Genomic DNA, 20,171 nt, shown 5'->3' on the forward strand with positions numbered 1-20,171 from the left:
AAGGACCTCGAAGCCGAAGGCATAGCGAATCGCTTCACAGGAATTCACGCACCGACAACACCTTCCACTGCCGTACCGTAGCCACGACTAATTGATTCTCGTGGAGGTCCCCCCCCCCTCCCCCCCTGGTGGATCGCCGCGGGTTGACAAATGAGACCACAGAAAACCGTAACACATCAGCAGCATCACACGGTGCGCGTTTTTCCATGCCGCGGTGACGACAATGACGAACACTTTCGAGACGAAAGGCGGTTTTTCATTCTTTTTTTTCTCTCTGTTCCATTTTCACTGCCAACAGCCCTCGCCTCGGGAGTGAGAACGTGTGATGTCATCCATCCTTTCCCTGTTCCCTCGGTGTGGTGTGTAGGGGATTTGAGGAAGAAGAAGAACACCAAAAACAAAGCATAAAACGATGTCACAATTCGATCGATCAATGGCAACCTGGGCGCCATGGTGCCGGAAATCGGAACAGGAACAGTCGAGGTTTTCGTTGCGGCGTTTTGCAGAACGAAACTGTCGAGCCAGCATTTCGTCACACTTGCCGCCGTTTTGGGTCGTTTTGCAAGAGAAGCCTAATGAATTGAGATGTTTAACGGAGGGCCTCAAGGCAGGGTGTGGCGGTCGGTCGTTCAGTTAACGCAGCCGGAAAAAGGCCGGAAGATAGATTGGCCTTTCCGATGCGGTCGGTTGGGGGATCATTAATTAACCGAGTGCGGTTCGAACACTGATCGGTTGCTAGCCAGACCTCAGAGGCGGCGGTTCGATGTGTGGTTGATCGAAGGCATGGGTTAGAATCAATGGGCTTATGGGCTTATGTGATCGGAAGAATGACGCGAGAATAAATGCAAGCATTGGAGCTGCATCGAGCATCTGCATCCGATCGCAACCGAGATGTTCATTATACTGTCTTCCATTTGCATTGAAGCATTTGCAGCATTGAAATCCGCTTGAATTGAATTAAATCCACCTTGAAATGCAATTGATTTGCGGTGGTAGATATGTTGGATATTTTAATGAGTGTAAGCCAATCATCATGCCAATCGTATGTAGTGTTATCCATTTATTAATTTATTTAAATTAATAATTATAGAAAGGACACTTATTGCACAGAAAATGTGATGAAAGGGTCTTAAGAGAATCTCGAAGCTACATGAATAGACTAGGGAATATCGAATAAGAGTACACTGTCTTTAAAAGCACATCCAATTCGAAAGTTCGAACAACGAAATGATTAAAATAAAAGATTTTTTTTCAGAATCTTCTATTCGTGGTTAGCAACTGCTTCTAGAGATACAATTTTTGTACTCATGCGGGTTTGTGGGAGCATAGTGCTAGGAAAATGTTGCTTATGATTGCTCTAACTCGAGCGCTGCATCAAATTACGAATGCCTTACGAATTCGTGGTTCATACGTGTTAAAATGAATAACTCATACAAATTTGAATTTATTTGCTAGTCCTTCATGCAATACAGATAGTCAGAGCAGTACAAAGCGATGGAAGCGATAGTAAGAGCATTTCAACAAATAATCAGAAGATGTAGCGAATGTGGATCTAGGAATGTGGATTTACGAGTAGTTATGAGAGGCTCACAAGGTAATCGATGCAGATAATAATCTTGCTGGTCTATTTATCTAATTTATATAACTAAAATGATTAACAATGCTTCCTTCACAACTTTGTCAAATGTTGAAATCAATAGTTTAAAGAAAATTCAAGATGTCGCTACTTATCAAGAATTGAAATGCATCATCAAGATGAATAACTGCACAGAAAATGTAGATTACTGATTGAAACTGATGCCATGAACCCCAAATTTTGTTTTGACCCAACATATTCGCTGTATTTAACTGTCATCGTCGACAGAGAGTTGTTATTGATCATCACAGTCAAACAACGCGCACAGCGTCAAAAGAAAAGGTTGAAATCAATATAACATTCTGATACATAAAACTTGAAATGGGGGGAGTGTTTGATCTCCAGTTTGGCAGTTCAATCAAACGGTGAACAAACCCCCGGGAATATTGCTCGGCAAACAATTGACCCCACGGGAACTCGAGATTTCACAAAATCTCAACCTCACGAAAACCAAAACCGCACGCGCACTCGAGCAGTTCTCCAGTTTCCAGTCCCGTAAAAGGGCACTTTAAGTTTGTTCTGGAACTCTACGGCTACCGAAATCCGTGTGCCAGGCAATGCGTTGCACAAATTGCAAACAACTGCGGGGCCACACACAAAATGGTCACAAATTGAGCGTTGTTTGTCCGCGTGGCACATTCCCCCGTGTCATGCGGCCACGCGGATTGAACATTGTGTTCTGACAGCGTGTTTACCATCGAGTTTCGCATTACACCAGAGTGACCACGCTGGGCTCTTAAAAGCTCTAGTTCATGCTCGCGAAAAACTCCACACACACAAAATTCAATCAAACTTGCTCCATGGTATTGATGCCAAAGGGAAAAAGGGACCGGAGTGAGCTGGAGATGGATGGATTTTTATTTCCAGCAAAAAGGCTCCCTCTAAACCATCTTCTCGTATCTTCGTTTGCCTGCTAGCCTAGGAGCATCGAATGGGAAACCAGAGGCCCTTTGTCAAGCAGCGGTAGCAGCAATAGCAGCAGCACGATGTCTGGCATTCATCGATTTTTCAAACCAAAACCATCCCTCGTCCTCGTCCGACTCACCCTAACTAAGCTACTCTTATCCCGCACAGTTCATGTGAACTGTTCGCGTTCCGCACAAGGAACGCTCAAGGCTTTCGCTTCGATTCCGCCCCGGACTGAGGATGGATGTTGAAGTCACAACCAACCACATGCCACCACACGGCCAGGCGGGCGGGAGGCGGGAAGGTGATAAAAACGCATCTTACACTTGCAACAAACTAGCATAAATCGCCCACATTCCACTCGCATTCCAGCGGTGGCCAGCGCGATAAACCACGCCAACGCCGGGGCGCCATCTAATGGCAGAGCGGGGGGAGCAGATCGTTGGAGTTATGTTTGGGGCGAAAACAAATTGCAATTACTCATAAACAGATCTTGCAGCCCGGTAGCCCGCAGGAGAAGATCCTCGCTGGGGTCGACCAGGCTACAGTGGCTACACAAATGTGGAAAAACCATTTTCCACGCGCTCGAACCGGAGTTTAGTTTCGCTTTGGGACGGGCCGTTGGTCGATGTGTACTGTAACCGTACGGAGCGTACCGACCGAGACCCGGGCAGCAGGGGTTTGCTGTTGCGACACTTTTCTGCTCTCCTTCCACCACGAGACGAGGCCACGTGCACCATCGCCAGCAACCAGGAAGGCAGACAGTGTCACCGAGATGCGTGCCGCATATAATTCAAAGCAATACATTCCCGCCTTTTCTCGTAACTGTCATCGGCAGACCACGCGCACACACACACACACACACACACACACACACACTTTGAGGGCGACAATTACTCGCCATCTACCCCTAGAGGGTGGTGATGTGTTTCCGGTCGTCCTGGGGGTAAACCGGATCCGGTACACTGAACGCTCCTTTGGAGCTCTGCGAGGACAACGACCGAACGGATCGTTGGTGTTAACTAATGACTGTCAACCGGAGAGCTGAGGCGATGGCGAGTCTTAAGGCTCTGTAAATAATTACTTCAAAATGATGCGGTCGTTCGAATGGATTCGCATTTGGAAAGTGTTGACCAGAGTGACGTGGCAGTCTGGTGACGTTCTTCCTGTGGACTGGCCGCTGTGCTGGCCGAGGAGTTTGGTCAACAACACAACCGTCCTGCTCGATGGTTGGACATCAATCATCATTTGCGATCTCATGATGGTGCCATCTCTTGGATCGAGCCTGGAACAGCTTACGAGATGACTTCCGGCCTCCTTTGATGAATTGATTCTTTTTGTTTTGCTTCGAGTGTCCCTAACCTCAACCTTGAACAGCTCAATCTCTTTTTATAAGATTAATGTTTTAATCTCTCTTCCTTGTTCTCTCTCTCTCTTTCATCTCTCTTTTCGATTGTAGGTGAAAATATGGTTTCAAAACCGTCGCATGAAGTGGCGCAACTCGAAGGAACGCGAACTGCTGGCCAACGGTGGCTCCCGGGATCAGACGCTACCGAACAAGAACAACCCCAACCCGGACCTATCGGATGCACGTACCGATCGGCAATCATCGCTCTCGCCGGCACCATCATCTCCGGCAGGCCCCGGCGGTCACCAGTCGGAGGTCACGATGGCTGCTGGAGGAGGGTCAACGACGACGACGACGGCGGCCACGAACGGACCGACAACAACACCATCCTCCTCCCCGAAGACCACACCGCCGATGATAACGTTCAAATCGAAGTTTGAGCTGCTGAAACCGGGCGCTGACTTTAAGTACGACTTCGAGGACCACTCACCGGGCGCTGGTGGTAGACCACCGCCTCCGTTGGCACCGGGCAATGGGACCGGGACCGGTCGACAGGAAGGTTCGGGATCCGGGACGAATCATTTCGGTTTCTATCCACCACCGTCGACGACGACGACGACGGCGACTATCGATCGATCGGACGCATTAACGATGCGCCTCAGTCCGAACGGGGTGACCGGAGGGTCACAGCAGATCGCTGGAGGGTCCGTACGATCCAGTAGCAGCGCCTCGTCCGATCCGAACCAGGGCGGTGCTGGGATGTACTACGATGAGTATGATTCCGGTGGCGACTCCGATGATAGCGATGAGGAGATCAACGTTACGTGACCTGACACGAGCGACGATGAAGCGGCAAGGGAAGGGTTGTAAATAAAAAGGGGGTGTGTGGTAGAGCGGGTGGTGGTAGGCAGAGAAAGAATTTACATAAAATGTAGCTGGGATTTGGCCGATTTTTTCTTCTTCTGTAACATAAAATGAAGGTTAACGCAGGGAGTGTTTTGGGTGTTGATGAAATGGAAAGGAAATAGTGAGGAGCCGGGTTTTGAGATTTCGTTCCATTAAATGCTATCCGATGCTTTGTTTCGGAGTTTCTGGTGTTTTCTTTCTAATTTTCACACCCAACGGAAATGGAACATCCGCAAGGGATGGGCATCGGTGGGATCGGCGGACTCACGTAAATTAAATGTAATTTCTGCGGCACCTAAATAAAAGCTAATAAAACACTGAAAGATCGAACGATGGACTTGGCTCCGGCTGGATTGGTCTTTGGTCATCTTATTCGTTGGACAACAGCGCTTAAGCTGAAACAGAAATGTTATGGACCACAGGAAAGGTTATTCGTTTGTGGTATCAGTTCTGAGCTGAATTGAACGATGGGTTGATTTGGAGAATATTCTACCATTCAGTGAACCTCATTGATGGTTCGCATTCAGCCAATATCTATCATTTGAATATTTGGTTCTTTTTCTATCTGTGGATAGATTACAGGAAATGTTTTTAAAAGAAACTTAAAATTGAAGTGTATTTGAAACACTATCGAACTTCAGTAAAATACAGAGTAATTATTATCATCGAGCATGTCCAGTGACGTGTAAACTCTTCGATTAACTCGCAGTTTTGTCTTAAGTATGGCAATAATGAACACGGAGTGTATCAAGTGTGTGTCGTAATTTATTTTCATTAAACGAATTCGAAAAATGAAAACTACTGAAGTAAGCATTTAATTAAACCAATTGTATCTTGGCCAGTTTCATGAAATCCTAGTCCATTAGTAATTATGTTCGCATGGTTGCTTACTAGGTGAGAGCATAGATTAGGTTTACACACCTTGATCACCGTTGGTCAAGCTATTGAAATGGACTGGTTGGGAACTGGAGTACGCGGTGTGGTCATTTCTGGGCGTAATTTTCCTTTTAAAGAATCTGCAGCGACAAAGAAAAATATAAAGCGATCAATCGTACATTCGTGTTAATCGTTGCTTTATCCATTAAACATACCGTTGAAGTAATAGCTGCTTTATGTTTTGCTTCCAAACTAACAAGAAAAAGATTATTATGCCTGAAAGACTATCAAAATCGGCCATAACATATTGAAGCCACCGCGGATAAGTCCGCAGCCAGCCAATGAAATATGGTATCCAGATTGCACAGTTTAGGGAGAACAAGCATAGGTATAACCTATATCTATGGAACAGGGATGATAGAAAGGTATTTAAGCAGCTCGAACATTTGTGCTCATTAAAAAAAAAAACAAACCTTTTGAAATCTTTTCTATCGACGTCTGACTGCGCTGTACGGGTAATGTGGTTGGCGGATTTGACAAACAGGACTATGCTCGCACTGGTACTTATCATCATTGGTAAGTAATAGTATACAAACATCACCGAATTCGTGACTGTGAACAATGCACCCAATGTATTGTTGGTCTATTTCTAAGCAGTATAGCGATACATACCATCGAGAAAACATCCTTTCTCACCAATAATCGAAACCGTTTTGTAGCTTATAAGCTCCGTGCGATCGAAAAGAAGGATCACCGACAGAAATATCAGGGGTGCACCCCACCCATACAGACAGTAGTACAGAAATTTCCTCCGATCAGTCGTCGTCCTTTCACTACTTCTGGTGATCGTGCAGTAGATGTCGAAACACATGATGTTGAGCCAAACAAACTCGGACATAGATGTAAAGTGCGTTGTGTATCCATTTACAGTACACATAACAGCGGGGTAGGTATAGATTCCACTTAACAACGACAGTAAATAGGATACTGCGAGTGTTGTCACGTAGCACATCAATATGAAGCCTGATAAGCTCTGCAGCTCCGGTAGAAACGCGTACAACACGATTGTGGCCACAAGGAAGCCTAAAGACACTCGCGAACCTTCGAAACAGAACATGACAGGCAACAGTTTACTCTTTAAATATTTCATCATTGGCATTAATTCATTACTTCCATTCTTTTCCCGTCGAACTTACCCCAGGTTTGTATGGTAATCAGCCATGTCAAATATTCGGCCTCACAGACTGAAACTTGAAATTGACTCTGCTTCGGATGCAAACAGAATTGTTGATATTTATATATGCCGTCATATTGAGAGACCTTTCCTTCCTGTAAAATTGGAGTTAATGCTGAGCACCGTTTTATCTCTTGGAATTGTACTCTTACCGTTGTGATGTGTACGGGGATCTCAGACTTATGAACACGATACTTAAATCCCCCACAGTTTGGTTGTTTTAGTAACAAGTGGAACCGATCATCTTTCGCCAGGTTCGATTCATGACCGAAATTATTAGAACCCACGAATACCACAGCATCGAGCTCCGTCAGCCCAACGTTCGCCCATTCTTCTGCATCGCATACGTATACACATTGCCGTACAAGGCAAACGCATCCTCGTCGTACATTTCCATCTTGGAAGTACTGCGAAGTATTGTAGTGCACTCCATTATGCTCAACGATTCCATCGCTTTTCACTGTACCGTTGGAAATGTCCACCGATTCCTTCCTGGTGCATAGCTGCACTGCTGTAGTTTTTCCGGTGTACAACAGCAGCACCACAAACCATTTCACTAAACTCATTCTTTATTGCAGTGTGTACATCATTTTGAAAATGATTGAAAGAAACACTTCTTCATTCACATAACAAATGAATTGAATAAAGCACTTTTCAGGCGAATTTCGTTCACGACTCTACAGGGCGACGATCATTTGGGAACTGATAACAGAAGCAGTTAGAATAAACCATAGACCATCTATCGCGGCAGCACATGCTCGTAACGGATAAGCGTGTTTTGCCCAACCAGCTTCCATAAAATACACATCGTTCTCGCAAGCTAGTTCGGAGGCTGCCATGTGATAAGCAACTCTCCGCGTAGCTGCGGTATGTTGGTGATTATGCTGGGTTTCCCCACATTCCACACAGTCTTGCCCAAAATCGGGGAGATGCGATTAATCTAAAATGCTACATGAGTATGCTAAGGTCGCGTAAGAACAGTATTGGTATTTCTCAGACGTGTGTGTTCTGTTTTACGGGTCTGATTTCGAGCTGTTTCCTTCCGAAGAAAGAAAATTTGTGTGATTGACAAAGAAATACAAGAAAATTATAGCGTGTGTCGTTGGAAATGAATTTGTTGGTATGTTGGTTGATTAAGTGAATGCAGTATAGATTAAATGAATGATTTGATTGATTTGGTAAATCCAGGAGGTTATTTCAATCTGTCTCGAAGCAACTGGTTACTAGAAAGTAACGATGTTGGCATATTAGCATCATGGGAGGATTCTGTGCCCCCCGTAGTTGATTGTGAATCGATTGGTTGGTGCCCACAGCAATGCAAAAGGGGTTTACAATCGTTTTTCGTTGTTCCTGCTCGGCCTTTTTGGCGAACGTGTTGTAGGTTTTCACGATTTGCAAGGCCGGAAGGGTTACTATTTGAAAGAGAACCAGGTTGGGTGTTGCCAATGACTTTATTTTGCTGTTATCATCTTTATCTTTATTGCGAAATTCACGAAACGTGTTAAAACTTCTCAAAATTCCCAATTTTTCCCAGAATCGAACGGTATGTTCAAAATTTGCTGTGCTTATAATATCGATTATCACTGTAAAGCTCTAATTTTTCGAGCTCGAATTCCAACTGCTTGAAAAGCCCAAAACCGCCTTTGATGCTGCAAACTTCGCCAGTCAGCGCCATCACCCGTTCAGCGCATGAACTAGTGTGGTTCGTTCACACGCTAAGTGAGTTCTCTTTCGTGCGTGAGCGAGAGAGAGCTACTTTTTTGGAGCTTCGTCGTTGGGCTTGTAGAGGACGCTAGCGGCGAACTATTTTTTCTCTTTCGCTCTTTAGCGCGAGAACGAGAGGGTGAGCTATCTTCGGCTTTCCCAACCAACTTCGGGTTTACTTCGTGTCTACTTCGGGTTTTTTTCAGATGAAACCGTTTTTTTTTCAAATTTTACCGTTTTTTTTTTCAAATTTAACCGTTTTATTTCTAAATTTTACCGAAGTTGAATGGTTTCTGCACTAAAAATCGTCAAAAATAAGCCTTTTTCGTGCGTATAACCCTTGGGATTGCTTACTAACTTAAATGAAATAAAACCCCGTCGTATCGACATGTGATTCAATGTTCTTTCACGATTCTTATTCGACAAAACTAATCATTTCTTTTATTAGGTAGTTAGATTGAAAATTATTCTGTTAAATATATAGCTGTGCGCTGCAACTGCACACCCGGGAATTCGAGATTCATTCATCGTGGCAGAGCTTTACTTCCATTTTCTTTTCTTTTTTTTTTTTTTTAGAAGTTATCGCGATAACTGAAATGCACGTGTAGCGAGCGAGCAAGCGAGAACGAGCGAGAACTTCTTTTGGAGCTGTCAAATCGTATGTAAACAGTAGGGCGAGAAAGTTATCGCGATAACTTTGTTGCTCGTCTGGACGGAGTTTAAGAGTTACGACTAACGATTAACGATTAACAACTAACGATTAACGACTAACCTACATTTGGCCCATATGAGCTCTCACTCGCTCCGATTTGGACCCTTATGCTTCGATCTCGCTTTACGGTGCTCATTTCTTCCGCTGCTGTTCTCACGCACAATTCGCGGTTCCGACGACGCTGCTGGTGCTTCTGCAGACCTCAAGGCTGCCGCTGCATTTGTTGCTGCTGCCTCGAGGCGCCTTACTGTCTCTGTCGCACACGCTTCTGCTTGGCCTTGCTGCTCGGAATTCCACAGTTGCTGCAGCACACTGAGAATTTCACGGCAGGCCTGGCTGATGTTTCGCCAATGCTGCTCGTCCTTCAGTAGCGTTTCTTGCAGCGTGTCCGCTGTGACGGGGTCATCGGTGCCATACGCCAGCAGCCTGACTCGCACGTCACTGAAGCGCGGGCAATCGAATATCGCGTGCTCAACCGAGTCCACCAACTTCCATTTTCTTCACTTTGGTCTATTTCCAAACAGTTTTCGGTTTCCTTAATTCGAACAATTTAATAAAATATCTCGATATTTCTTATTCTTCTCTCTCCAGGCACGTCCTCCAGTATTGGAAAACCGCAGCACGAAAGATCCCCCTAAAAGAATCTTGAGCGATCAGCTGATCGACGCCAAATACAAGGTCAATTGAACCGATATTTAAACTTATCAGAAATAGCTAATTCTTTTCCCAAAAATCTTCGTTAGCTTTTTTTTCGGGTGTTTTATATTCTAATTGTTGCCTTCATTTCGAATCGTATGAAAAATGGGAACAATTAAATTATCTGTCTGTAATATGAATCTGTCTTGCGTGAAAAATAACCCAAGCGGATGCAGATTCCCTCTACTTTGGCTCAGGAACCTTAGGATGCACTCTTTCTTGGCTCAGAGCATTAAAGTTATCTTTCGCGAAGGATAGACTCTTGTAGATTAATGGTACATTAATAAAAAAACCCCTCAAGCTTTGCGTCTACTGCTCATCTCTCTACGCATCCTGAATTGGCTTTGTACCTTCAAAAGAATAATGTAATGCGCATAAACTGTTTCGGAAACCTATAGGTATCACTCTCTTCTTCATCACTCTTCTGCAAATCCTGAGAAGGGAGCATACGAGGAGTGGAAGGATCTCCGGTGGCAGACTAAAATGGCTCGTCTGTTACAGCGCTTGATAAGAAAGAAAGTAAGTAAATAACCAGGAGACAAAATGAACAAATTGAAATTTACAAGGTTTAACAATAAACGTTATCGTGAGTAAAATAAAATAGTCACTAATGAATCATACAAAAAGTAACAAATCAATACGCAAGCTGGGAGAATTATTTTAGAAAAGAGTATTTTTTCTCCCCGACGGGGAATCGAACCCCGGTCTCCCGCGTGACAGGCGGGGATACTGACCACTATACTATCGAGGACATGTTTTACTTACTGATTATTACCATTCCGGACACATTTTTTGTTACTATTGTATGGTTTAATTAATATATAAGAATTAAAAGAAGTTTCTATTGTATTTTCTCGCAACTCCCAAAATTACAGCGTTGATTCTTCAGGTATGGAGTTATTATTAACATGGACTAAACCATTTGTTGCTCTTTTATTAAAACAACCCTAATTGTCCGCATCTCCATCGCTTATTGCTAAAAACCATTGATTTTCATTAGTAATAAATGTGATTGCGGCAACGATTCCTCATGAAACATATATTGCTAATCATTTATTGTACCAGATACATCAATTCAATTGAAACGAGTACATTCTCACAGACGATTTGTTTATCGTATAACCTGTAACAAAGCTCCAGGCCGTTGTTTTATGTAAGCACTGGACAATCATTTAATGCCTTTAAAAATCTTCGAATCCCATTCTACTCTCTGGGATAATTTTTCCGCCGTGGGCACGAGTTGGACATGTTGCTACATGTCAACCTACACGCATGAGCTTTTCTCATGTTACCACAACAGCACCGCATTGTAGAATCCAGTGCTCCAATTCTTGGGACAGCAGATACGGACACCAGATAGCAGTCGGTACGAGTGAACATGGCCAACGTCACGAGCAGCTTCTGATCACTAATTTAGCCAGAAGCTAGCGACTAACAACCAGCTCTTAAGCGAACTGGTCGAAAAATGTCGGAGTCGTTTCATAAAAAAATAATCGTTTACACACTCTGCACAACAGCAAGTGAACGAGCTGTACCGCGCAGAATGATACTGTAATAGTATAACATCATTTAGAGGAAGCAACAACGCACGGTGTGCAGCAGTCCATCAACCCGTAACGAATCATCTTTAGTGTAAAGACCAGGGCACAGCAACGCTGCCGCACAGAAATAGGCCCACCAGTTCCTTCATTATTCTCTTCCCCTTTTTCCAAGCAAGTGAAAACCAAAAGACCAAAAACCAAAGCGCAAAGCGTCCCGCATGAAGCCGTCTCTTGATTTTAATTAATGCAAACGTTGCACAAAGCCAAACTGTACAACGCCAGGGCCATCAATTCGCCCGAGCGTCTCGGTGGAAGAGAAATTAAAAAGTTGATTCGTAAACATAATCACCCACCCAACATCGTTCGGTCTCGGTACAGGGGAGACCTGGACCTGGCCGTAACGGAAGGCCAGGACATTGCATTGAAATGGCAAACGCAAGCTGACTTGGCTCCCTTACACACAAGAGCCTTTCTTGATGCAATCGACGCCCCAGAACCAGCCAGCAATGTCTGCGGCTTTAGCCGTGGCTCAAGGGTCGGCCGTTTGTCTCGGCGGTTGCAACGGACACACTGTCTGGAGTGCTGGAGTGTATGTCACCAGCACCACCAGCTCCTCGCGTTCCTCGCGCACCATCAAACGGTGGCTCTATGGTGTTGTAATTGAAATTCAAAATGCAATTCATAATTAAAATATGCTGCAATGTGTACCGAGTGCACGACGCCTTCAGCCTGTCTGCCAGTAGTAGTGGAAGTCGCACCAGTCACTAGCACCAACGGCAACGGCGACAAATGGCGACCGGGCAAAAACGGAGCCGACCTTTTGCGCGCGCTCTTTTGTTTCGTCCTTTCGTCGTGCAAGGGCCGTCGTGGCGCCGTCGTGGTAAAAGAATATCTGATGCGATCTAACGAGAAGGAAACTCTCGGCTCCCAGCGGTCCTTCCCTCCTGTTCTTTGGGGCTAGATAAACAATGAAACAAAATCAGCCATTCCTCGCTAGCATTCCCTCGCTAGCTAGTGAGGCCGCTTTTCAGATACCTCTTTGCTGGCCTGAAACCACTTGATCCTTGACTCTCATCCTTCGTCGTTGTCGTCGTCGCCGTCGTCAACGTTGGTTCGCAGTTAATTCATCTTCGTTGCTCGCTCACTTCGTGGGATGCGTTACCAACATTGCACCCGCCATGCTCCAGCATTCTTTTAAAGATTCTCGTTATTTCTATTCCTCAGTAACGATCTTCTCGTTTCGTCGTTTCGTTCTTGCCAGTTGGTGGTCGTGTCGTGTTGCAAGCTTATCTGCTATTCTACTCGTTCCGTGGCTTCCCGTGGTACGTTGTTTTCACCGTTATTCGTTGTAGGTGACTTGTGGCAAAAAAGAAACAAGACATACAGACCTATATCCTACCGGAAACGGGATGCGTGTGCGTGCTCGCTGAGGCCCTTAGCACCGGACGACCGGAAAGGCTTTTCCGGCTGCTCACGATGGACGGCGAGTGTGCGTTAATGGTGACATAATTGACGAAATGGAAATCCTCTTTCTGGGGAGCGTGCGAACCGCGCCGCGTGCTGCAGAACAACACATTTAATCCTCTTTCACTAAAGGACACTGTTTCGATTGGACACGCAAAGATGGGTATGACCTCGTCTAGGCATAGGAGGAAATGTCGGACCATTGTTGACCGGAAAAAAAAAAACCATCTCGGCACCATGCACCATGCTGGATGCAACAGTACGTTCTATTCCAACATCGAGCTATAGTTACAGCGAGCACAACGGTGTTAGTTAGCAAAGCAATAGGCCACAGCAAAGGACCTTCAGCGTGGGACGTTCGGTCACATTCCGTTAAATAAACGAACCTCTTCCCCTGGCCAGGTGAAGCCGCAGCAGCAGCAGCAGCAGCAGCAGCCAATATGAATTGTTGTGCTGGTTGTTTGCTGTCGGCGGCCGTGTCGTTGGTAACGGGCTCTCTCTCTTCCTTTCTGTCGAGTGGCACCGTAGTAGCGGTCGTGGTCAGGTTCGGAAAACAGACCACAGACCGGAGGGGATTGCGAAGAAGAAGTATTTAACGATCTGACATTCATCATGGTGGAATCACTTGGGGACGCGTCGACGGTTCGCTAGTCCGCAGGCCAAACCGACCCACCGACCTGCAGGTATGCAGACCCATTCCCCTAGTTCTGCAGGGTTGTCGTGGATTTAGCTTCGTATCGTTGCTTCATGATGCTTCTCGCAACCGCGCAATCCTCAAGCAGCAGATGATACAGCAGCAAACGGAGCTCCCTTTGGAATGCTTACGTTGGGCTAATCGTATCATTGTGGCCTCGGGCCATCGGCCACCAGCAGGAAAGGCACGAAGCACTGGGACGTGATGGCATTAAGGGGGAATGATACCTCCCTCGGTCCTCATTGCATTCCGTGGCGCTGTCGTCGCGAAGGCTGGAATGCGCGAGCAAGCGAATTGCTCTAATTGGCCACCGGCGGCGATGGAATGTGGTGTTGCTGCTGTTGAATTGAATTGATTTACTGTGGATCGTGGTGCCGCTGCTCCCGTGGGATAACCCAAGGAAGGGAGGAAGGAGGATGAAGAAGAGTCCGGGAACAGATTGAAACAAAACATTTGCCGCGGAGTGCAGGAATGCGAACGATGGTAATCGGGAAATGGCGAAGCGGAAATGGTTTAATAACAAGGATAACGCAGGCCTTGCTGTAATGTGTGTGTGTGTGTGAGTGAGTGAGTGAAATGAGAAGTACTAGCGGAAGGTTTATTTGAGAAAAAAAAATCCGTTTTAACTGGAACTGGAAAAATCATTCACGTCTTGCACGTGGAGCAGTTGATTGACTAAGACTGACAGTAATGTTAAGCGTAATTTCAGCCAAAAGCATAGAACAAGAACATACTGTTCTTCTTCCTAATTTGTACAGGAGATAGGGATGAATGTAATGGTTTAGCGAAGGAAAGGTTAAGTCATGAATGCCTCACAACTTAACCTAGGAATCTTAAACCATTGTAGAAGATTAGGGCAGAAACTAGGTCAACAGGAGCTGCTTAGGTTAGGCCCCAGTGCTTAGCTGTAGCTAACTATCGCTCGATGAGTATTCAAATGAAATACATATCTGACTAGAATAACAGACGTATTTCCAGGAACTCTCATTAAGGCAACCTTACAAAAAGTCTGAGGAGGTTCAGAGGAAATCCTTAATTTTGTCCGGTCCGCATTCAAAGGATAGATTGGAAATCATTTCTGTGAAAGCAACTCGAATTAATTTTAACATTTCAATCATAACGAGATGCAAATGATGCTACGTCCAGAGAGGAAAATGAGGGGAGTTGAGATACTTAACATGCATTCTGTTATAACAGCGTAGTGCAGTTGAAAGTTATATTGCTCCAAATATGCTGTTCCGTTTTAATGTGACAAACAAAATGAATCTCGTGTATGAATCTTCTGAAAATGAAAATCTAGTGTGAATAATAAATATTACACTCAGCTCCATCCAAAATGATGCTGTTATTTGATGTTGTTTGATGATAATGTACCGTTGTTGTACTGTAAAGTATGTGTAGGCATTGATATTGTTGATTTATCAAGTGTTGCAATGTTTTTAATCATACTCCTGACAAGGATTACCAAGAAGATTTTCATGATTTCAGTTGAAAATGAAATTAAGCGGACATGTAGGACAGCGGATTTGTAACTATGCAATGTGTAACATTTCGTAATTACATCCGATTGATCTATATTACATTTCCAATTACTGCAAGATAAGCTCGAAATGATAATAAATGAAAAAGTTTTCCTGAGGCAGCAATACTCGTTTTTACCATTAATTTCCGTTATCATTCCTAAGAACTGCTATCACCTGTTGATATTGGTTTGTAGTAGCCAGTAGGACATTCCCAGTAAAATTTGATTGATCTGCAAGATCTCTATTGAACATTGATTCCCATATCTGCTAATTCACAGAAGACAGCACCTCAATAGCACGTTGGTGGCGAACGAGAAAATTGGTAGCTTCCAAGAAGCAAACAACACTCCCGCTGGCTGATGACCCTCGTACAACACCGGAAACTGTCAGCAAGACGCAACTGAGGTCAAACAGCTTGAACGTCTGCAGCTTCCCCGGGTGCCGGATTTGGTTTTGTGGCTTAGCCAATGCGATTTGTCCACGGAATGCATAGGACAAGAGGCTAACCGGAAGTGTTTTCTGATGTCACATGAAGGACACTCCGGACACTGCGTTTCATCGCGGATGGATGTCGGATGCCACCGGAATGGTTGACCGGTTTGGACTGGTGCGTTGTCTCACCCAAAATTGGCTCGCGATAAAGCACTCAAACAGTGTCCTTCAAACACATTCCCGCTTCAAAGGGCTAACTGACGCCGTTGGTTGGCTGTCTTAGGAGCAGCGGCCATCACTCATCACACAGGTTTGGTCATCGGTTTTGGAGCTGCATTTCCGATTCGACTGCGTCGTGCTGCGAAAACAAATATGCGAAACGCTATTCGGACCACTTTGGCGATGCAACTTGAGCACCAGGCACGAGTGTCACCGTTCGCTTGTGGTTTGCTCTGATGTTTGATCATGATGACGAGGACGACGACGACGACAACAACAACGGCGATGATGATGATATCATTAGTCGCGTGAGCGAGTGAGTGAGTGAGTGAGCGGTTCCGGTGCTGGTTGTGAGACCCGGAGCTACTTGAGCGTTGATAAGAGCGTTCTGAATGCGTTGGACAAACCTTCCAGGCAGGACAGCGCATCAGCAACGGCGCGCCCCGTCGCTAGGTCGTTGTGCTCTGTTTGATCAGCAAATTTTGTGCTAATTAAGAAGCGACTCCTAAGAAGTTTACCTACAATCAGCTTAGCCAGATGGCCAAAGGACGACGATCCGGACGGATTGCTGGAGGTTGCGCTAGTGAGAAGGTTGTTAAGGATGTTAGCAGCCGCCGGAAGGATAAGAGGATTGTGGGTACATCAACAAGCCGAACCGGCGTGTCGCTACTCCGGTTGACGGTAACAGCAGACGGTGACTACTGACGTCATGAGGAGTGCGTGCTGATGCCTTTTCTCATCGTCGTCGCACTGTATTTAGGGGTCGAGAAATGAGAAGAAAAATTGGAATTTCCATTAAACAGTCTCTTTTCCTGTCACTTCAAGAGTGGTGCAGTTGGTCGATGTCTAGGTTCGAGTGTGCATCAATTGCTTGTCGTATGCGTGTGCCATATTGCTTTCTAGGTCCCACTGCCGGCTGTGCCTCAGATTCGAGGGAATTAATAACCAACTAGCTTTCCATCGAATCGACAGTCAGTTTGTTACAGCAATTATTGCTCTCGGTTGCATCTGTTCTTCATTTTAAGGATTGTTCTTTTCGTTGCTCAGCCAAACGATTTCGGTTTCGGGCAAATCGATCGATCTTGGATCTGTGTGGAATGGTTGCAAACGGCGTGATGGCTAATCCGGTTTCAATCGACGTTGTTCGACGTTGTTTGCTCAACATGGGGAATCCCTGCTCGATATATGGCGGACAGAGAACTCGTTGGCCCTCGCGGGCAAAAGTCTGTCATCAGCGTTCCGATGAGACAGCTGATTTATTGCCGCATGTTCGTGTTCGTGAAAAATGCGGCAAATCGGCGAACATTCGCAACAGATTCAAATTAATGGCATGTCGGCGGGAGACAGACAGCATGCGCGGGTGCTGGCGCGGGCGCGGGCACGACCGCGGATGTTGATAATTTGTTTGCTGAATGGTGCGCGAGCGGTTTTTACACAATGCTGCCCGGTGCTTTTTAATAAGTTAATGTTGTTTTAAATAAATCAAATTATGTGAATTGAATCGCGTGAACGTGTGCGTACGGATGGTGAGGGTGGCGGGTGGCTTTCAACGTGATGCTTTGCAGCACTTTGGTGCTATGGCGAGGTGGAAAGGATGGGTTCTAATTGATTTCTTAATTCTGCGCCAGTCTAAAACAAATGGGAATGGGAAAGGAAAAGTTTGTTTTTAGATTTATTTTAAGATGTACATACATTGAAATTAAGGCCTTTTCTCTCGCCTGGAAATTAAACAATGGAATAATGCTAGCATGGCTCAAGTGGTCGCTACATTTCGTCTGATGGCTTTACTCTACTTTCGATAACAGCCACACCAGGATTTCATTATTACTTACACTTTTTAGAACATTGTTTGCAAGACAATAAATCTTTCGTGTACTAAGGGCACACAGGAAACTCGAATCGATTGATTTGCATACTTTGACAAGATGAAATTACATTCGTTTTTTCTTAAGGTTTTTATATTTTTGTTTGTTTAATATCTCATTTATGCCATCACTCACAACACAATTAAATATCGGAAGAAAAATTCTTTTTCTATCCTAGGGGGGCTGTTATTAGGTTTCATTTCTTATTTTGATTGTAGACCTATTGTTCTATAAATTTTATTAGTTTTTGTTCATTCGGCTTTGCTGTTGTCGACAATTGTTATTGGTTTGTCCTTTTTTTATTATCTTCTTCATCCTTCAGTTTCACACTACTGATAGGATGTTGCAATAAGCTATCTACTTCCATCTTTTCATTTTTGTTTCTGTTTTGATTCGCCTATTCTCAAGCAAGTAAGTATATTTTTGTTGTAGAGCTGTTTTTCATGCGAGGTGCTAGAATGTGATTACTTAAATCAAGTATTGAGTTCTTGATTTTCCAATTCTTGTCGCAAGTTATTCAGAATACCGCGTTCTATTGATTTTATTAAATATCTCCTAATAATAATTATCTATAACTGATTATTACTACTTATTTATTACTGCTTTATTATTGCAAACTATTGAAATTCTTGAAATGAATGAATTTATGTTTTATTGCTCGATATGTTTTTTCAGTTTCATTTCAGCGGTTCCTTACTAACATGCACAACGAAAGGAAACATACAAAACGAATGGGATAACTTATAAAACCAGCACCAATACGGTTGGAGCAGTCCAACAGGTATCCACGAATGGCCACGGCCCAAAAAGCTGCTTCTTAACTAGCAATCCCTTATGCGACAATCTTTTAGGCTTATCGAATATGTAGCGGCTTTGGGAGCATTCTAGTCGTGCTTACTTCGTACCATTTGTCTAACTCCTATCACTATTCCTGCCTCGTGAAACGTGCCCCTGACTAACGCCAAACTATACGCTGCAATAGAAAATTGCGATTTGAAAATGGAAAAGAAAAGAATAGAAATGGAAAGTTCCAACCGACAAAGCACCACTGTTTCGTGCGATTCCCATTTCTCCGATTTCTACCAGGTGGCGGATAGTGGGGAGGGGGTAGGTGAAGCCGTCGCTTTTCTCGGTCGGTTGACGCGAACACCGAAAGATTGGAAGCACAGTCACTTTACCGAAGGGGAGAAAAAAGAGAGAAAAGAACGCCAGACAGACAGTGATAGTGCTTATTTGCATATTACACCGCGACCGTGATGGATTCGACGAAGACGAAGACGCGCTCCAGCAATAACAGCAACGAAAGATGCCATCCTTCTTGGAATGCTCCGTGACATCGCACAACCCAGCACCCCTCCTCGCACACCTCTCCAAAATACTGGCACTGGCATGCTTCGCTTGGTGAGAATAATATCTCTGGAGCCACTCGCTCGCTCCCAGAGTTGGTTTTGGTTTCGCAAATATTGCATGTCGAGGTTCCGGAACCGCTGGCTGGTGGTGCCGATGCGTGGAAATCGGCATGTCGTTCTCGGTGCTGGTTCCGGCACTCGGAGGCACTGCATCGTTGACTTTTATTGCTAGAATGCCTTACTTACGTTTATTAGAAGTAGCATCACTACCACCATGTTTGGGGTCTCATCGTCGCTTTTCGAGAAATCGTTTCTCGTGAAAGAATTGTGGAGTGACCAGAAGGCAGACTTAGAATAAGAAATTGAAAAGCAAACGAAGAGACACTAGAAACAGCTGGTTGATGCTTCTGTTTATCTACGCTTTTCGGAACACGCCTTTTCGGAACGACTCAGTTTTCTGTTCTAACTCGCTCCGCTCCATACAAAGTTGAAGTAGAATGGAACCAACATTTGCATATTTTCACTTCACGCTGAGCTGAGTGAACGCGATCGCTAACACTTCGCACGGCTTCGTACACCACACATATGCACTGCAAATGAATGCATATTTTTGTGTGTGTGCGGAGTCTCCCCTTGACAATGCGGCTCCCGGTTTTGTTTTCTCGTTGTGCACTCACGAGGGGGATGCGGGGTTTTACATCATTCCTTCCGTTTATGTTCGACGAAAGTTGTTCAATATCTGCGACAACAAAACATCCTCCAGGGGGGGTGAGTGAAGAAGACGCTTTGGGAATGTATAGCAACCACTATTCCCCTGCCCAGTAGCATCTCCAATGGCGCGCATATAGACACACACACACACAATATGTGGAATGGGAAAACTTAGTCGTACAAGATGATTGGCTAATTCGGTGCCACAATCGTCCGTGCGATTGTGTCGCTTGTCTCGGGGAAAAAATCCGACCGAGACCATTTCACCATTTTGGTTGTACCATTTCACGGGCCACTGCGCCACGCACTGGAGCGTTTTGGGTGAGAGCTGGTGAGAGATTGTGCGGAAGCCGTT

General features: G+C 44.9%; 1 protein-coding gene and 1 non-coding gene across 2 annotated transcripts in view; one reads left to right on the top strand and one right to left on the bottom strand.

Annotated features, from left to right (window-relative positions):
- The window catches only part of LOC125955554 (homeobox protein Hox-B3a), a 21,973-nt gene extending 17,255 nt beyond the window's left edge, over window positions 1-4,718 (top strand). The window contains exon 8 of the mRNA XM_049686688.1: window positions 4,002-4,718. Within this exon, the coding sequence (XP_049542645.1) occupies window positions 4,002-4,718 (717 nt within the window). The remainder of the gene's footprint in view (window positions 1-4,001) is intronic.
- A 5,979-nt stretch (window positions 4,719-10,697) lies between these two features.
- Window positions 10,698-10,769, bottom strand: Trnad-guc (transfer RNA aspartic acid (anticodon GUC)). Its single transcript has one exon. It is a non-coding gene; the product is annotated as a tRNA-Asp (tRNA).
- Window positions 10,770-20,171: the final 9,402 nt, after the last annotated feature.

Source organism: Anopheles darlingi, chromosome 3 (assembly GCF_943734745.1).
Source record: "Anopheles darlingi chromosome 3, idAnoDarlMG_H_01, whole genome shotgun sequence".
Taxonomy (NCBI): domain Eukaryota; kingdom Metazoa; phylum Arthropoda; class Insecta; order Diptera; family Culicidae; genus Anopheles; species Anopheles darlingi.